Source organism: Dromiciops gliroides, chromosome 6 (assembly GCF_019393635.1).
Source record: "Dromiciops gliroides isolate mDroGli1 chromosome 6, mDroGli1.pri, whole genome shotgun sequence".
NCBI lineage: Eukaryota > Metazoa > Chordata > Mammalia > Microbiotheria > Microbiotheriidae > Dromiciops > Dromiciops gliroides.
The window spans coordinates 110,241,775-110,257,777 of record NC_057866.1 but is presented as its reverse complement, the minus strand read 5'-3'; the positions used below and the strand labels follow the sequence as shown (position 1 = coordinate 110,257,777).

The 16,003-nt window shown below is 40.2% G+C and overlaps 1 protein-coding gene across 1 annotated transcript in view; it reads left to right on the top strand.

The window, feature by feature from the left end:
* The window catches only part of STK33 (serine/threonine kinase 33), a 105,583-nt gene that overhangs the window by 67,301 nt on the left and 22,279 nt on the right, over positions 1–16,003 (top strand). The window contains exons 9-10 of the mRNA XM_043972391.1: positions 6,474–6,586; positions 7,710–7,795. Coding sequence (XP_043828326.1) covers positions 6,474–6,586; positions 7,710–7,795 — 199 coding nt within the window. The remainder of the gene's footprint in view (positions 1–6,473; positions 6,587–7,709; positions 7,796–16,003) is intronic.

Sequence of the window (16,003 nt, the reverse complement as noted above, 5' to 3'; positions counted from 1 at the left end):
TCATCCTTTCCCAGGCCCACCTTCCTCTCTTAGGTCCACCTTCCACCTCTCCCAACTCTAAAGGGACACAGGCTTTGCTAGGGGAGGTTACAGTCCATTCTATGTCTGCTTCCCTCAACTTTGCACCAGCCCTTGTTCTCTTTCTGTTTCCTGGAGCCCATCTCCCTTCTTCGAGGCTTCAGGGTCATGAGGTGCAAAAGCCACAGTCTCCAGGAGGAGGAAGCATGACATTTCACCTTGCCAAAGCTTTGACTGCCTGCTCTAGTAATCCTCTGGTCACCAACTCGTGAATTTAAAATGCTTTGTAAATAACTGTAACATTATATAAAAATGTAATTGATTATTTTTATTCATCCATGCTGATGATGCTTTGGAGGATTAAACATTCTCTTGTTATAAACTGGAATATGTCTTTCCTCTGTAGACTTTGAGGTTCTGACTTAGGGTGGGAGAGGCTGAGTGGTATGGTGGCTAGAGCATGGAACTTGGAGGCAGGATGTCCAAGGTCTAGTCCTGTCTCTCTCATTAGTCAGCTATGTGACCTTGCCCAAGTCACTCCTCTTGGGGTCTCAGTTTTCATGTCTATAAAATGAAAAAGGATTAGATGCTTGCTAAGGTCTATCCCAGTTGTGACATTTTTTATTGTGGTTGTTCAGTCGTGGCTGATTCTTCATGATGTCATTTGGGGTTTTCTTGATAAAGATACAGGAGTGGTTTGCCATTTCCTTCTCCAGTTCCTTTTACAGATGAGGAAGCTGAGGCAAACAGGGTTAAGTGACTCACCCAGGGTCACACAGCTATTAAGTGTCTGAGACTAGATTTTATTTAACTCAGGTTTTCCTGTCTCCAGACCTGACATTCTAGCCACTGTACCATCTAGCTGCCCCATCCAGCATTCTATACTTCCTTGATAACATGTAGCATGTTAAGAATTTTTAAGAGCCTCAATCAGGTTTATTTTTTCCTTTGGAGTTTAAACTACATTCTCCTTAAAAAGATAAAGCATATTCAGTGTTCTTGACTGGTACAGAGGCTTAAGCATAGCTCTATAGATTGAAGGGACCTCAGAGTCTTTCTAGTCCAACTAAGGAATGAGACTTGGTGAACTTAAATGACTTTCCTAAAGTTCCACAGGTAGTAAGCATTAGAGGCAGAATTTTAACTCAGAGCCATCTTTCCTCTGAGACTGTCACTTTCATGTCACAAGTGTGTGTGTGTCTAGGAAGGATTTGGTAAATTTGTGGTTTTCTATGACAACATATGGGAGCTTGATCTTCCATGATTACTTTTTTTGCTCCACAGATGAGAGGTTTTATTTTAAGAAGTTCCTTTACTTTAAGAGAACGATCAAATCCAAATTGAAATTAATGACTTAAAAACTACATTTCATTATTTCTACTTTGGTCTTGACTTATCTTGACATGGAGAAAAGTGGAGTAATATTGGAGGCTCTTGGAGGCTATGTAAGTGGAACAAAAATCTCTAGTAGGTCCTACCAAGCAGGAAAAGCTTAAGATATATTCCTATATACACACATAAATACATATATATGCCTACACACACACACACACATATATATATATATGCATACACACCTGATGATAGGCAGCATATCTGTCATCTAGGTGTGGAAAAGCTCATTATCAATTTAGTCCACCATATGATCAATCAGAGGGCCACAGATGGCCTACTGGGGTGTATGGTCACTGTGATCTCCATTCATGCCTAAGAAATTATAGATTCTTGAAGTATTACAATTTTAAGTATTCTGGGGATCCATCTGATTAGATAATCCTATTGAGATTCCTCTCAAAAAGCAAAGAGCTCTGACTTTAGAGAATGGTCGGTATCTGCAGAAAAAGGAGAGAAATGAGCTTTATGACTTAATTCTTCAGCTCTACTTTTCATCAATGTATGTATGTATGTGTGTGTGTGTATATATATATATATATATATATATATATATATATATATATATCCATGTATATATTCCGTCCAGCATATTGTACATTAGAATAGGTATTGTGTCATTTGAGTCGTATGCTTTTGAGATCTGTGCAATTTGAATAATTTGTGATTTCCCTCCCCACATGTGAATGCAGAATGTTCTATGTGTGTATGCATGTGAGATTCTTGGCTTTTATATCTCATAGAATGTGAGTCTCAGAGTGGGATGGGACCTTAAAAGTCATCCAGTTCAGCTCCTTTCAGAAGCATGAATTCTTTCTCTTGAGATCCCTGACAGTTAATCACCTAGCCTCTGCTTGAATATCTCTTTTGAAGGGGAACTCATTCTCCCCAAAGACAGCCCATTCCACTTTTGGACAGTACTTAATTAGATAATCACTTGAATAATACTTAATTATTAAGAAGCTCTTTCTCATATCTAGTCACTATAAGGAAGGCAATGAAATTAACTTAGGGTGGTGGAAAGAATTTGGAGTCAGAGGACCTGGGTAAAAATCACGGCCCTGTTTTTAACTCTTTATAGGACCTTGTAATAGTCACTTCTTTTTTGGGTCTCATAAGCAAAATGAAGACACTCAAGGATAATGGGATGATAGCTAGACTAGATGTTATCTAAAGTTCCTTCCATCTCTAAACCTACGATCCTATGAAAATCTGCCTTCCCAGACTTTTTTGTTCTCCTGCTCTGCCCTCTGGGAACAAATAGAGTATATCAAATTCCTCTCTTCCTCTTGACAGATTCTATAATCCCTAAGTCTACTTTTCTTCAAGCTAAACTTTGCTAGTTCTTTGAACAATTCTTTCTATGAAATGGTCTTAAGTCTCTTCAGCATTATTTTTTTTCTTTTTCTCTTAAATTTGTTTTGTCTTAATTCATTTTTATTTTCCCCTCAGCTTTCTTATTGGATGCATTTTAGTTCTTTACTGTTGTTCGATCAGTCAGTCAACAGAGACTTATTACAATCCTGCGCTGTGCTAGGCACTGTGCAAAGTGCTTGGGACACTAATTTCAAAGTTGAGAGAGTCCTTAGCCCTCAACATGTTCACAAATAAGTGAATTCTTTCTATCATCTATCTGTATAGGTGTATCCATCTATCTATCTCTATCTGTCTATTTGTCTGTCTGTCTATCATGTATGTTTATATTCTTATACATGTGTATAGGCACATGTAGATACATACACACAAACTCCTATCTGGCTTTGTGTGTGTGTATTTGTGTGCATAAGTACACACACCCATGAAATAAAATAAAACTAATTAGGCTAGACCTGAGGGCAGAACCAGGAGAGCAATGGATGGAAATGGGTGGAGATGGACAGATACAGTCAGAAAGACAGAAAGAGAAAGGTATAAACAGAAAGAGAAAGGAAGGGACAGAGGGAGACAGAGAGAGAGAGAGAGAGAGAGAGAGAGAGAGAGAGAGAGAGAGAGAGAGAGAGAAGAGAAGAGAAGAGAAGAGAAGAGAAGAGAAGAGAAGAGAAGAGAAGAGAAGAGAAGAGAAGAGAAGAGAAGAGAAACAAGAGTGTTAGGTTATATTCCCATGTAGGGAGCAGAAGATGAATTTATCATTGCCTACAGAGGAGATAGAGAATAATCAGTCAGACCAGTAGGGAGAAATCCTTGAGTAGTATCAGGAAAGATAGATAGTAGAGTAGTTTCAGAAGAATGAAGTCTTAGTCAATAATGTCAGAGGCTTCAGAGAGTTCAAAAAGGAGGGAAATTGAGAAAAGGCTATTAGATCTAGTAATAAAGAGATTATTAGTGATTTTTGAGAGAGACATTTCAGTCAAGTGAGGTCACAAGCCAGATTACAAAGTGTTTAGGAACAAGAGGGAAGCGAGAAAGCAAAGGTAATGAATATAGGCAACTTGTTTTTTTCTCTAGGGATTGGCTATAGAAGGTGGAAAAAAAGATATAGGATGATAGCTTGAGGGGATGGTAGGGTCAAGTGAAGGTTTTTAAATTTTAAGCACTCATAGCTGAATTGTAGCATCCATAACTTAACAAAGTTCTTTAGAAGTCTTCTGATGAGAGCAGACCTCAGTGGCATAATTACCTCACTTTCATTCTGGAGACCCATATAATTCTGTTAGTATAGCAAAGATTTTCTTTAGTGAATTTAGTAGGCACCTGTTTCCTGCCCCCTCCCACTTCTTTTATAAAAAGAGAGCTTAACACGTTCTCAGCTTCAGATCATGGCTATGTGGCATCATAATAAAATTATATGCCCTTTTGCACACACCGTTGTTTACAAAGTTAATGTCTTTATTAATCATTGATGAGCCACTCTAGCTTGTGATCATATGTATTAATTATCATTTCCAGAGGGGATACATTTTCTCCCATTTCTTAGATTCTGCTCACCTAATGCCACCTCTGCTTAGAAGAGCAAGTCATCATTCTTTCTTCAGGGTAGAATTCAGAGTAGTAAATATTCGTTGTGTGTACTCTTCCTTGGCTATTTTAACTTAGACTAATGCAACAGAAAATAATCGAAAGATTTTAAGACGTTTCTCATTTCTAGGCCTCCCTTTTTTTTGTGCGTGCAGAAAATTGTTGTCATAAAATGTCATATCCTTTGATTGACCAACCATTAGATACAATTTTCTATAGGTAAAATTGCAGAGACCAAAAAAACATCTGAACTTTAAACATTTAGCCCTTAAGCTACAATTATATGCTACCTAGACTGTGCTGGAGCACCTGAATGATCAGCTGATTTGGAATCATAGGTTGGCAGCAGGCTCAATGAACCCAGACCTTAAGATGGCCAGTGCTTGCTGCAACATATAGTGATTTCCCATAAAGCCTTTCTTCTCATTCCTTCTAGCAATGGAAAGGATGATGGGATGGTCAGGATAAGTTGGAGAAATAAACCATGGAGGTGTTAGCATATATGTATACAAAACAATTTGATAGATGCTTATCTCTTAACAGAAACCTTTGGTATGTGAACAAGTTTGAGTATGGATTTTTTTTTCCTGAAGCGGTCAAGTTCAGTTTACACTAGATCACAAGAATGGAAGTCATTTATTTCTGAGAAAGATATTATCATCCTCATCATCCCAAATATAGCTCAAGTTGGTACGAGCTCAGAAATGTTAGTGTCTGGGATTTTCCTTGGAGGCAGGAACAGAAGGATAGAGAACTTTGACCAAATTATGACCATATTAAGACCTTAAAGATCTAACTCATTTCTTTAGGATTAAAGTATTTAGAGACCATTTGTACTAGCACACACAGCAACAAATGGATCATCTATTATGGTAATGCTGGTTTAATTCCATCAACAGTAAAGTAGAAGATTGAAACCATAAGAACTGCCACACAGTCAGTTCCATGACCCACCTAGTCCAAGATGCTCTCTGATAATGGCGTATGTCTGGAGAACATTCTGGAGGAAAGCATAGGTGCCCTCAGCAAGATCAGCTTCACAGATTTTTGGTAGGCTCTTTAAATAGCCCGGTTTCCATTAGGATCCCATTATTAATCAGGAAGAACCATGAATGGATACTTCTTACATTTAACTAGACCTTTTCTTTCTTGGTCCTAACAATTCTATATGTTCGTGTTAAATTCACTCTCAAGTAACAGGGATCACAACCCCTCCACATCTTAGTAGATAATCTCCTTGGACTGTTGTGACCAAAAAAAGAAAATAAAAGAAAAAAAATTATCTGAGGATCCATATCAATCCTCTTTGAATGCAACTGAGCTGATCCTCTGATTACAGCTAGAGACTGTTATGAAGCCTCTATCTGAATGGGACTTGATGAAGCCTGGCTTCTACGCACCTTTGTGTGTGTAGGAACGCTTTGTGCCACCATCAGGAATTGGAAAAGGACAAAATATCACTGAAAGAACTGGTATGAGGTGGCGCTTCCTTTTCTGGTCCTAAAGGCAAGGAAGGAGACACGATGATGCCTGCTGGGCTTGGCCTCATCCTCAAAATAGAGTTCTTGGAAGGAACTCACCAATGGGAGAAAGCAGCCTGGCAAGGTAGACAGAAGTAGAATTGGGTAATGGAGGGGAGAAGGCAGCAGAGTCATGGTGGCTAAGTCTAAAGAGTGAGGATAGGAAGGAAGGGGCACTTGTAGCATGCCTTTGTCACCACCTCCCTCCTCCCCAGCCCATTCCATCTTTCTACAGGCATGTTTGATGCTGCAGCGGTTAAGATGCAGCTGCTTATTTGTAAAAGTTGTGCTAGACTGAGATGTTACAACTTGAACTAGTAGAAGTTGTACTGGACAAGTCAGAAGACCCGGATTTAAGTCCCTGTTCTGGCATTTAGCAGTGTGACCATTGACAGCTTGCTTAACCTTTCTGAGCTTTGGTGTCCTCATCTGTGGGATGGAAATCCCTGATGGAATCTCCTTCACAGGGCTGCTGTGAGCCAAGCACTTTGCAAACCTTTCAAGTGTTGTAGAAATGTAAACCATGATTATCATCCACTTGATCTTTGAGATTCTGGCTGTCTGAATAAAACATTTCTCTTATTGTAGATTATGTGGGGAACCTCCTTTTTTGGCAAATTCAGAAGAGAAACTTTTTGAATTAATAAGAAAAGGGCAACTGTGCTTTGAAAATAGTATCTGGGAATCTGCAAGTGACTCTGGTAAGAATATATAATTTTTTTGCTTTCTCATTAAAGCAAATAAAGACAATATTTAAAAAAAATTCAAAACACCATCAGTATTTTGAACATCTTTTTAGTTATTATATTTACTACAGGAAAACTGTCTTAGTGACTTTTTTATAAAGGAAAGTTGATATTGTTTATTCTGTGGAATGACTTTGAACAGATATGGCCCAACCAATTGAAAGAAGTTGTAAGTACAAGGTCCAAATTGAACCATGTTATACAGTTAGGTTGGAAAGGTCTAGAGAGAAGAAAGAATGAGAGCAAAGCACACAGAGATTTATTGCTGAGAAATCACTACCCTGATTCTGAGGCCCAGCAAGAATGGCACTCCCTCCACTATCGGGTCAGCCAGGTACAAGGGGAATCACCCCAGCCCCCAAAACATCATGACATGTTTCTGTTCTGCCTTCAATTATGATAAAGCCTTTAAAAGTCAGACCTCTTGATAGGGCCCTTGGTCATTAAGCTATTTCTTTGTTTGAGGCCCATTTCCTTTATCTAAAAGCTCTCTTGAGAAGAGCCCTAGAGTTTCCCTAAGGAAGCCAGAGAACTTGAAAAGGCATTCCGTCCTATTTCCTATTGGATGGGAGATGAGCATGTACATCGTGTATCTAGTCCTCATGGGAGTCAAGTGCTGACTCTTACCTCTGAAGAGGCCGTGCTTTTCTTTTCATCCCATTATTGCAAATATTCTACTGTCTACAATGACGCACGGTAACAGAAAGCGAGAAATAGATGGGGCTATAAGGGAGAGGCTGCCTATGAAGGGAGTTTAAGGTCAGAACAGCTCCAATATTCAGGGGTCAGTCTAACAAAGTAGATGTTTGCTAATAATTTAGCTAATGTGCGCTGTATGAACCATCAAGCTGAGAAATGTAGGCAAAAAACTCACCATAGACTGAAAAAATAATCTCTTCTTGACTGTCTATGCAGTTGTCACACTTTCTACACAGTGATTACGATATTTCTTATGTAGTTACTAAGTCCCTTTTCCCCCTTGTGCCTTGCAGACGTGACCAAAGGTAAACTCTGAGGTGAGTGCCATTCGTTGTGGTTAGAGAAATGAGAATTTTCAGGGATTTTTCCTTTCCTGCAGCTAGATACGTCTTGAAACAGCTCCTGAAAGTGGATCCTGCCCATAGAATAACAGCTAAAGAACTGCTTGATAACCGGTGGATAACGGTGAGTTAGAGTATTATTTGTTCTTACCCATTTATCGAAATTGTATTCTGGAGCCTTGTATCAGCTTTTAGTTTTTAATTTAATTTTATTTTTTGCGGGGCAATGGGGATTAAGTGACTTGCCCAGGGTCACACAGCTAGTAAGTGTCAAGTGTCTGAGGACAGATTTGAACTCAGGTCCTTCTGAATCCAGGGCCGGTGCTTTATCCACTGCGCCACCTAGCTGCCCGCTTTGTATCAGCTTTTACTAAAGCAGCCGGATGGTTTGGTCTTCCAAAATTTTATTGAGATCATTAATTCAATTGAACAGGCATTTATTAGATGCCAACTCTGAGACAGGTTCTGTACTCGGCACAGGGCAAAACAAAGATCAAGAAGACACAGTCCCTGCCCTCCTGGACTTCACAAGCAGCTATACTGCCAGATAATGAGATGTGGTAACTTCATGAGAAAAGTTCAATCAGTCATCAAACATTGAAGAAGCAGTATGATGTCCCAGGCACTTTACTAATCATTAGGGATAGAAAGGCAAAAGCAAGACCGACTGCCCTCAAGAGGTTTAGATTCTCCCAAGGGAGCAGGTAGAGCCACATGGGGGGAAATAGAAAGGAGATGCGAAGCAGATACAAAGCTGTTTTTCAGGGGTAACCTGCTAGCAGTGGGAAAGATCAGGAAAGTTTTCATGAAGTAAATGGTCCTTGAGTGGTCCTAAAAGAAACTAGGGGTATTGAGAGGTATAGGTGAGAGAAAGTATATTCAGGGGATGCGGGACAGCTGTTCCAAAGGCATGGAGAAAGAAAATGGAGTGTTGTATGGGAAGAACAGAAGCCCATAAGTGTGGCTCGGTGACAGAGTGCATGAAGTGGAATAATGTGCAATCAGTCTAGAAAGGTAAATTGAGGCAGCTTATAAAGACCAGCTAGATGGCACCATAGTGCATAGAACACTGATCCTGGAGTCAGGAACATTCATCTTCCTGAGTTCAAATCCAGCCTCAGATACTTACTAGCTGTGTAACCCTGGGCAAGTCACTTAATCCTCTTTGCCTCAGTTTCCTCATCTGTAAAGTGATCTGGAAAAGGAAATGGCAAACTACTCCAGTATCTTTGCCAAGAAAACCCCAAACACGGTCAGACATAACTAAAAGAAGAGTCAGACATGACAAAAACAACTGATTAACAGCAGGAGATATGATTTAGCTCAAAGCAATGACAATTCCTAAAATGTCATAATAGGATTATTAAGCTACCAAGCATCCCTACCGCAAACCTGGGGCTCACTCTCCCACCAATATACACAGCACCCATTGGAAGGGTGGGTGTATAAGAGTAATGAGACACAAGTAGGGAAGGCATGTGGCAAAGGCTACTCACTCCTCTGGGCCTCCCATGGAATCCTTACAAAGCTGCCTCAGCTGGGCTCCCAGGATCTGCTGCTGACAGGACACAGCAACTCTGTCTCTGTCTTTGTCTCTCTCTCTTTTTGTTTTGTTTTGACAGCAACTCTCAAGAGGCCAATGCTGGCTCTCTTCTATACTGCCAGGTGTCATTCTCCTTGAAGCTGCTTTCAGCCTAAAGCAACTGCCTCTCCATATCTAGGTCTGTCTGGATTCTGTCTCTGCTCCTTCAGCTATGTTTCAGACTCTCTGGAATTCAGTAAATATGCTTTAGGAAAATTAATTTGGGGAAGAGGAATTGGACAGGATGAGGTGAGAAAAATCCCATCTTTTCCTAAGAAGTTGAAGACCTGGATACTTCCCTGACTTCTTGCTCCTCCTTCAGCTTACCTGAAATGCCAACTATGTCTGGGGCTTATCCATTTAAAGCCCTACAAGGACATGGCCAATTTTTGTTTCTCCAAGAAGTTGCTTCTTTTTCATTCAGAGAGAGATGCTTATACTTCCTAATATGATAATGTTACCTCATTAACACATTAAATGCTCATTATCTGTGATCACATCCTGTAGCTATGGGAATGGGGCACTGAAACCAAATCCTCCTCCCCCCTTTACATTTAAATTGCTACATAAATATGGCCCTACTGTGTGTTTTTTTTAAACTTCTCTTTTTTTAAATGTTTACCTGATTATCTAAACCATTGGTCTTGTCTTGCCCTGTTTCTGAATGCCTCCCTTCACAATAGATTTTCATTTAACATCCTATTTTAAAGGAATAATTTAATAACATTGGGATAGGAATGAATGTGTTCCTTTGGTACATCAGGAATGCATTTCAGACATAGTATACCTAGGTTTCAGTAAGTCTCTCTTGTTATTCTAGTGGACAGAATGGAGAAATGTGGGTTGAATACTAGTATAGCTAGATGAATGCAGGATTGGTTGAATGATTCGACCCAGAGAGTTGTCATTAATTGATTGATATAAACTTGGAGTTAGGTCCTTAGCAGAGTGTCTCAAGGATCTAATTTTGGCCTATATTCTTGTTTGGCTTTGTTTTGTTTTTTATTTTGCTTTTTTAGCATATCATGTTTCCTGTGACCCTTTGGCCTTGGGGGCGGGGGTTACTTTTCTGTCTTGACTGTCCATTTTCTCAAGTCACATGAGGATGATAATATTTAAATACTTGTACCACATGTCTCAGAAATAGACCTCATTACCACTGTATCTTACAATTCCCTAACAAATATATTATGCAATGTTGTTTATTATGACTATCTGAGTATTTATCTTGTCTATCCATTCCATCAGGATGAGGAAAATGGTTTTTTCCTGAACTTCACAATTTCCCCAGCACTGAGAACAGTGATTATACACAGGGGCTTAATGGGCACTAGTCTGCCTAACCACCCCCACCCCCCAAAAAACACCAAACTCCAGTTGTTCCCCATTTCCTCTAAGTCCAATTAAAACATACAGATAAGACCCTCTCTTGTCTGCCCTATCTTTCTAGCCTAGTTCCATAGAATTCTCCTTCACTCACTCTCTATTCCGGCCAAACTCAACTCCTAAGGATTCCCTGAACTCATCATGCCATTTTCCCCTATGCCGCATCATCTCTGCCTTTCTGAATTTTTATCTTCCTTCATGGATCACCTCCTTCTCTGATCTCCTAGCTGAAATTTCTCAAATTTTGTTTGAGCATACTGTCTAAACCTCCATTTCCCCCTTTTCCTACCTTGCTTGAGTCAGTCAGTAAACACTTCACTATGCTAAGAACTAGGGATAAAAAGAAAGGCAAAAAAAAACTCCCTTCTCTAAAGCATGTCACTGTCTAATAGACTTCACAGCAAAGGTGTCAAATACACAGCCATTAGATTGTATACAACCCATAACACTTCCAAGTGTGGACTGAACCAGATTAAAATGGAATTGGGAACAATTTAACAGAATTAATTAAAATGCAATAACACATAGGTAATATTACATTTGAAAACCAAGTTAATATAAAACCTGCAGTGAGTTTGACACTTCTGCTTTTCAGTATACTTATCTGTATACCTGTTGTAGCTCTACCTACTCCACCCCGCCAATAAAGTTTCCTGATTGCAGGGACTGTCATTTTTATCTTTGGTATCCCAGTGCCTAGCACAGTGCACAGTGTAGTCACATATTGTTGTTAACTTGCTAGGATCAATGAAAGGGGGAGTGTGTGAAATGATTTAAAACACTACAAAAATGTTAGCTCTGATTTTTGCTTTGTACTAAGCTGTTTTGACAGCAAATGATTGCCCAAATGAGGTGACAAGCAGTCACTGGAAAACTGTAGTAAGCACACTTACAGTTGGACAAAATCCCAACTGTGAAACTCCTTTTGAGTTTGCTTGCCTAGAGATTTCTCTGTTGTCAGCTGAAGACAATGCTTGGCTTGGGCCCACAGGCTATGCAAGTGATTACTGATGAATCATTTAATCACAGTTACTAATTAATATCATTCAGTTGTGAGCTTGAATGATTTGTCCAAGTTTCCCATCTTTGGATCCTTTGTAAAATGTTATTGATGTCTCTTTATGGGCCCCTTTGAATTATCTGCTGCAGGAACAATGTGCCAGGAAGCGTGCTCTGAACAAGACTACCCTTAGGAGTTCCGCGTGTGAAGTTTAGAAGAGCATCGCCACTTTACGAACTTCTAAAAGACAAAACCCTTTGCTTAAATGTGTACAGCCTGGCGACATACACTTCAGAGTCTCTGTTTGAAATAGTCCAAAGCAAACATGGCAGGCCTCTCAGAGGCTCCCTGCTCCAAAGCCAACCTTTCCTGATGGAACAACTCACACAAAATGTAACCATCTTTCAAAGAGCTCTGCCGCATGAAAGATTTCCATCATTTGGTGGATGTTTTGTGCGTTGTGTAATGGGTTATCTACAACCAAGGTGTTCTGGAGAAAGTAATACAAAGTGTGTGTGCATAGAAATGAAGGTGGCAGAATGTGGAAAAAGCGACCCTATGTTCCTGAAGGTCAAATTCAGGAAGGACTTGTCCTTCAAAGCTGCTGACCCCCATTGGCAGGATGGCTGGGGTTATTTTCTCTGATTTAGCTCTTGTTCAACACCACTGGTCAAAGTATTTTTTTAACCACCACATCACCCTTAGTGCTCTGAGTCTCCTTACTGGTCTGTCTACTTCCATATGCCACCACCTCCCATTCCTTCATCCATCCTACAATTTTCCAACAGATTTGTCTTCCTTAAGCTCAAATCCTTCCAGTATGCCTTCCTTCTAATAGGACTGAGTACAAGGTCATCAGCCAGGTATTTGTCAGCCTCTTCTCTGACCCCTTCCTATCTTTCCTGCCATATCTCCCACTACCCCCTACACTCTAGGCAAGTGTGAATGCTATTCCCATCACACTCCCCAATCTTTCCCATACTTTGCCTTTGCTTGGTTTGTTCCCTCTCCATCTCCCCCTGTCACAGTCCTTTTATCCCAGTTCAGATGCTATTTATTAAAAAGTATCTCCTGATCTTCCTTGGTAGATAATCTTTTCTTCCCTTAGGTTCCTGTAGCACCTAGTTACACTGTGAGCTACTTGACCTGGGTTTGAGTCTCAGCTCCAGTGCTCAGTGGCATCACTTAGCCTCTCTGTGGCTCAGTTTCCTGATCTGTAAAATAGAGAGAATAATACTTATATTACCTACCTCACAATATTATTGTGGGGAAAACCTTGAAGTATTTTTTCATCCTTTTATGCCCTGCAGTGCCTGCTATAGTAGATGTTCAATAAGTGATATCATTAAGCTGTTATTATTTATTATTTTATTATTATTACACTGAGCACATACAATGCCTCACTCACTTCCAATTTCAACACAACTGCCAATGAAAACATTGGCAGAACCTTGATGCCAACCCCTGAGTCACAGATGTTAAAAATGACACTGGTGATTTTACTTTGAAGAGCTAGGGTACACAATACCATCTTCCATCAGTCTTTCAAACGTAGTGAGCTTATTTTTATTTGGGGGGGTTGGGGGGGCAATGAGGGTTAAGTGACTTGCTCAAGGTCACACAGCTAGTAAGTGTTAAGTGTCTGAGTCTGGATTTGAACTCAGGTCCTCCTGAATCCAGGACCGGTGCTCTATCCACTGCGCCACCTAGCTGCCCTCCAAATGTAGTGTTAATGCTTTGATGCTTCTATCTGAGTGCCAGCAGGTTGCAAGTTCAGATAGGTCCCATCAAGCTGAAAAGACATGGAGGAGGGGCTTGGCATGTTCTGTGTGTCTGTGACTGGAGAATAGCTTATCTATGTTCAGAGAGCCTCATCACCAGAAGGATGCTCATGACGAATGCTCAGAAAGGCCTAGAGTGGGACTGCTTTGGTGGGAAAAGTACAACACTAAACAAAGAACATATCTGTGAAGTAGCCAAGTAGAAGTAGTTGAAGTCTCTTTAAATTGTGCTTTGTCACTGACCTTGGTCCTAGATTTATCCTAAAAAGAGTGTTGCTATTCATTTGTTTCAGTTGTGTCCAATTCTCTGTGCCCTGATATGGGTTTGGTTCGGGCAAAGATACCGAAGTGTCATTTCTTTTGCCTTTGTCATTTCCTTCTCCAGCTCATTTTACAGATGAGGAAACTGAGGCAAACAGGGTTAAGTGACTTGCCCAGAGTCACACAGCTAGTACATGTCTAAGGCCAGATTTGAACTCAGGAAGAGGAGTCTTCTCTAGAAAGAGCACTTCCCTTCGTTTTGAGGGATAAACTCCTAATGTCAGTAATAGTTTAGAGAAGAGTGTAATACAATGGAAAGACCCATGGATTCATAGTCTAAGGACACAGGTGTGGAATACCACTTTTTTACATTTAGTTCATATGGGACCTAGACCTCATGGGGACTCATTTTCCTCCTTCTCTACAAAAGGCAGGCAAAGGCTGATTGATCTCTAAGGTCACTTCCAGCTCCAAAGCCCTTGATCTTATATTATTTTTCATGTAGTGCTAAACATTCAAAACCTTAAATTTTCTATAAGAGTAAAGTTCCAGAAAAAACCCACACTTGTCTCATCATAAGGAAAAGTGATGAAATAAGCAGTTTTTAGGTAAATGCTTTGACCTGACCTCACTTACTTCCCTTTGCAAACTGCTCTGGGTCTGGCACCCAGGAGGGCAGATATAAATTTACTGGAATTGGGGCATCTGTTTTCTTTTCTGAACATCCTCAAAGCATCCAGCTCAGCCCTCAGTTATCTCCCATCTACACACTCAGAAGAGAACGATTCAGTTCTTGGAATAGGGATTTCATAATGCGTCAGGGTGGTTTTAGAAGTCCATTTGGGTTCAGGACTCAGAGTATCAGCTCCAGATTGGCTTTTGAGCCAAACTGACTTCCTGAAGGTTCCCTAGAGATTTACCCTCAGCAGATTCAGAATAAGCAGTCCATATCTTGCAGACTCTTCTTGGTCACAGCTGGCTCCCTCAAGAACTAAGATGATCCCATTCTTTTGTGGTAGGAGATCAGGATGGTATTGGCCAAAATATTCACACAGGGGCTGGTTTTGTGCTGCACCTTCTGCTTTTGCATTCACCTCTATTAAATGTTTATGTTTGAACCCTAAGCTCTGGGTTTCACTGATCTTAAGATGGTTCTGCCATTCCTTACATGTTGTTTTGTTTTGTTTCGTTTTTGTTTGTTTTTGTTTTTTGGTGAGTCAATTGGGGTTAAGTGACTTGCCTAGGATCACACAGCTAGTAAGTGTTAAGTGTCTGAGGTCGGATTTGAACTCAGGTCCTCCTGACTCCAGGGCTGGTGCTCTATCCACTGTGCCACCTAGCTGCCCCCACATGTCATTTTTTAAAGAATTCCTTTATTTTCCTAGCTACTCACTTTTTAAATTTTTAATCAGTAATGAGGTAGAGTATTATTTGGTAATTTGCCTTTCCATATAATGACTCTAAAAGAAAATTTGTTAAATTGTGTGAATAATAAACATCTCATTTTTCCTCACATAAATCCTGGGAAGTAGATGCTATCCCCATTTTATAGATGAGGGAACTGGGGCAGATAGAAATTGAGTGACTTTTCAGACACTTGAAGACCTGAGGTCAAGTCTGGCCTCAGCCACTTACTAGGCAAGTCACTTCACTCTGTCTGCCTCATTTTTCTTTTCTGTAAAATGATCTGGAGAATGAAATAGCAAACTTTAGTATCTTTACCAAGAAGACCCCAAATGGGGTCATGAAGAGTCAGATACAACTGAAATGACTCAACAACAACAACACACATATATATCCATCCATATGTATGTGCATGTACATATACATATATACACACATATACATTCGTATATGTACACTGTGGTAAAATATGAAAGTTTTTAACAGTCGGTTAGGATAACTGAAAGACGCCAGTTTTTCAAGGACCACCCTTTTGGGGAGGAGACGAACAGTCCGCCTGCTGCGCACGTCAGACTGCCTGCGGGACTCGACTTCCGGGGTGGAGAGAACGGAAGTGGGGCTTTGGCCTGCTTGGCGGGACTCCTGACGGCGCGGCACAGACTCTCTCTCTCCAAAGGTGGCCTTTTCGGTTTGGTGAGTTTTATAAGGAATATAGACTAAGCTTAGACTTAAGACGATTTGTATTGTGTTTCTACTTTCCTATCCTTCTAATCAACATCACCTTGTGACTACCATAACAATAAATAAAAAGGTCTATCTAGAAAACCAAAAGCTTCTTCCATTTACTAGTTTGGGAGATAAATTAAGGGAAAGGTTAAGTAGGGGAGATTTATGATCTAATATCCAATTTTAAATCTC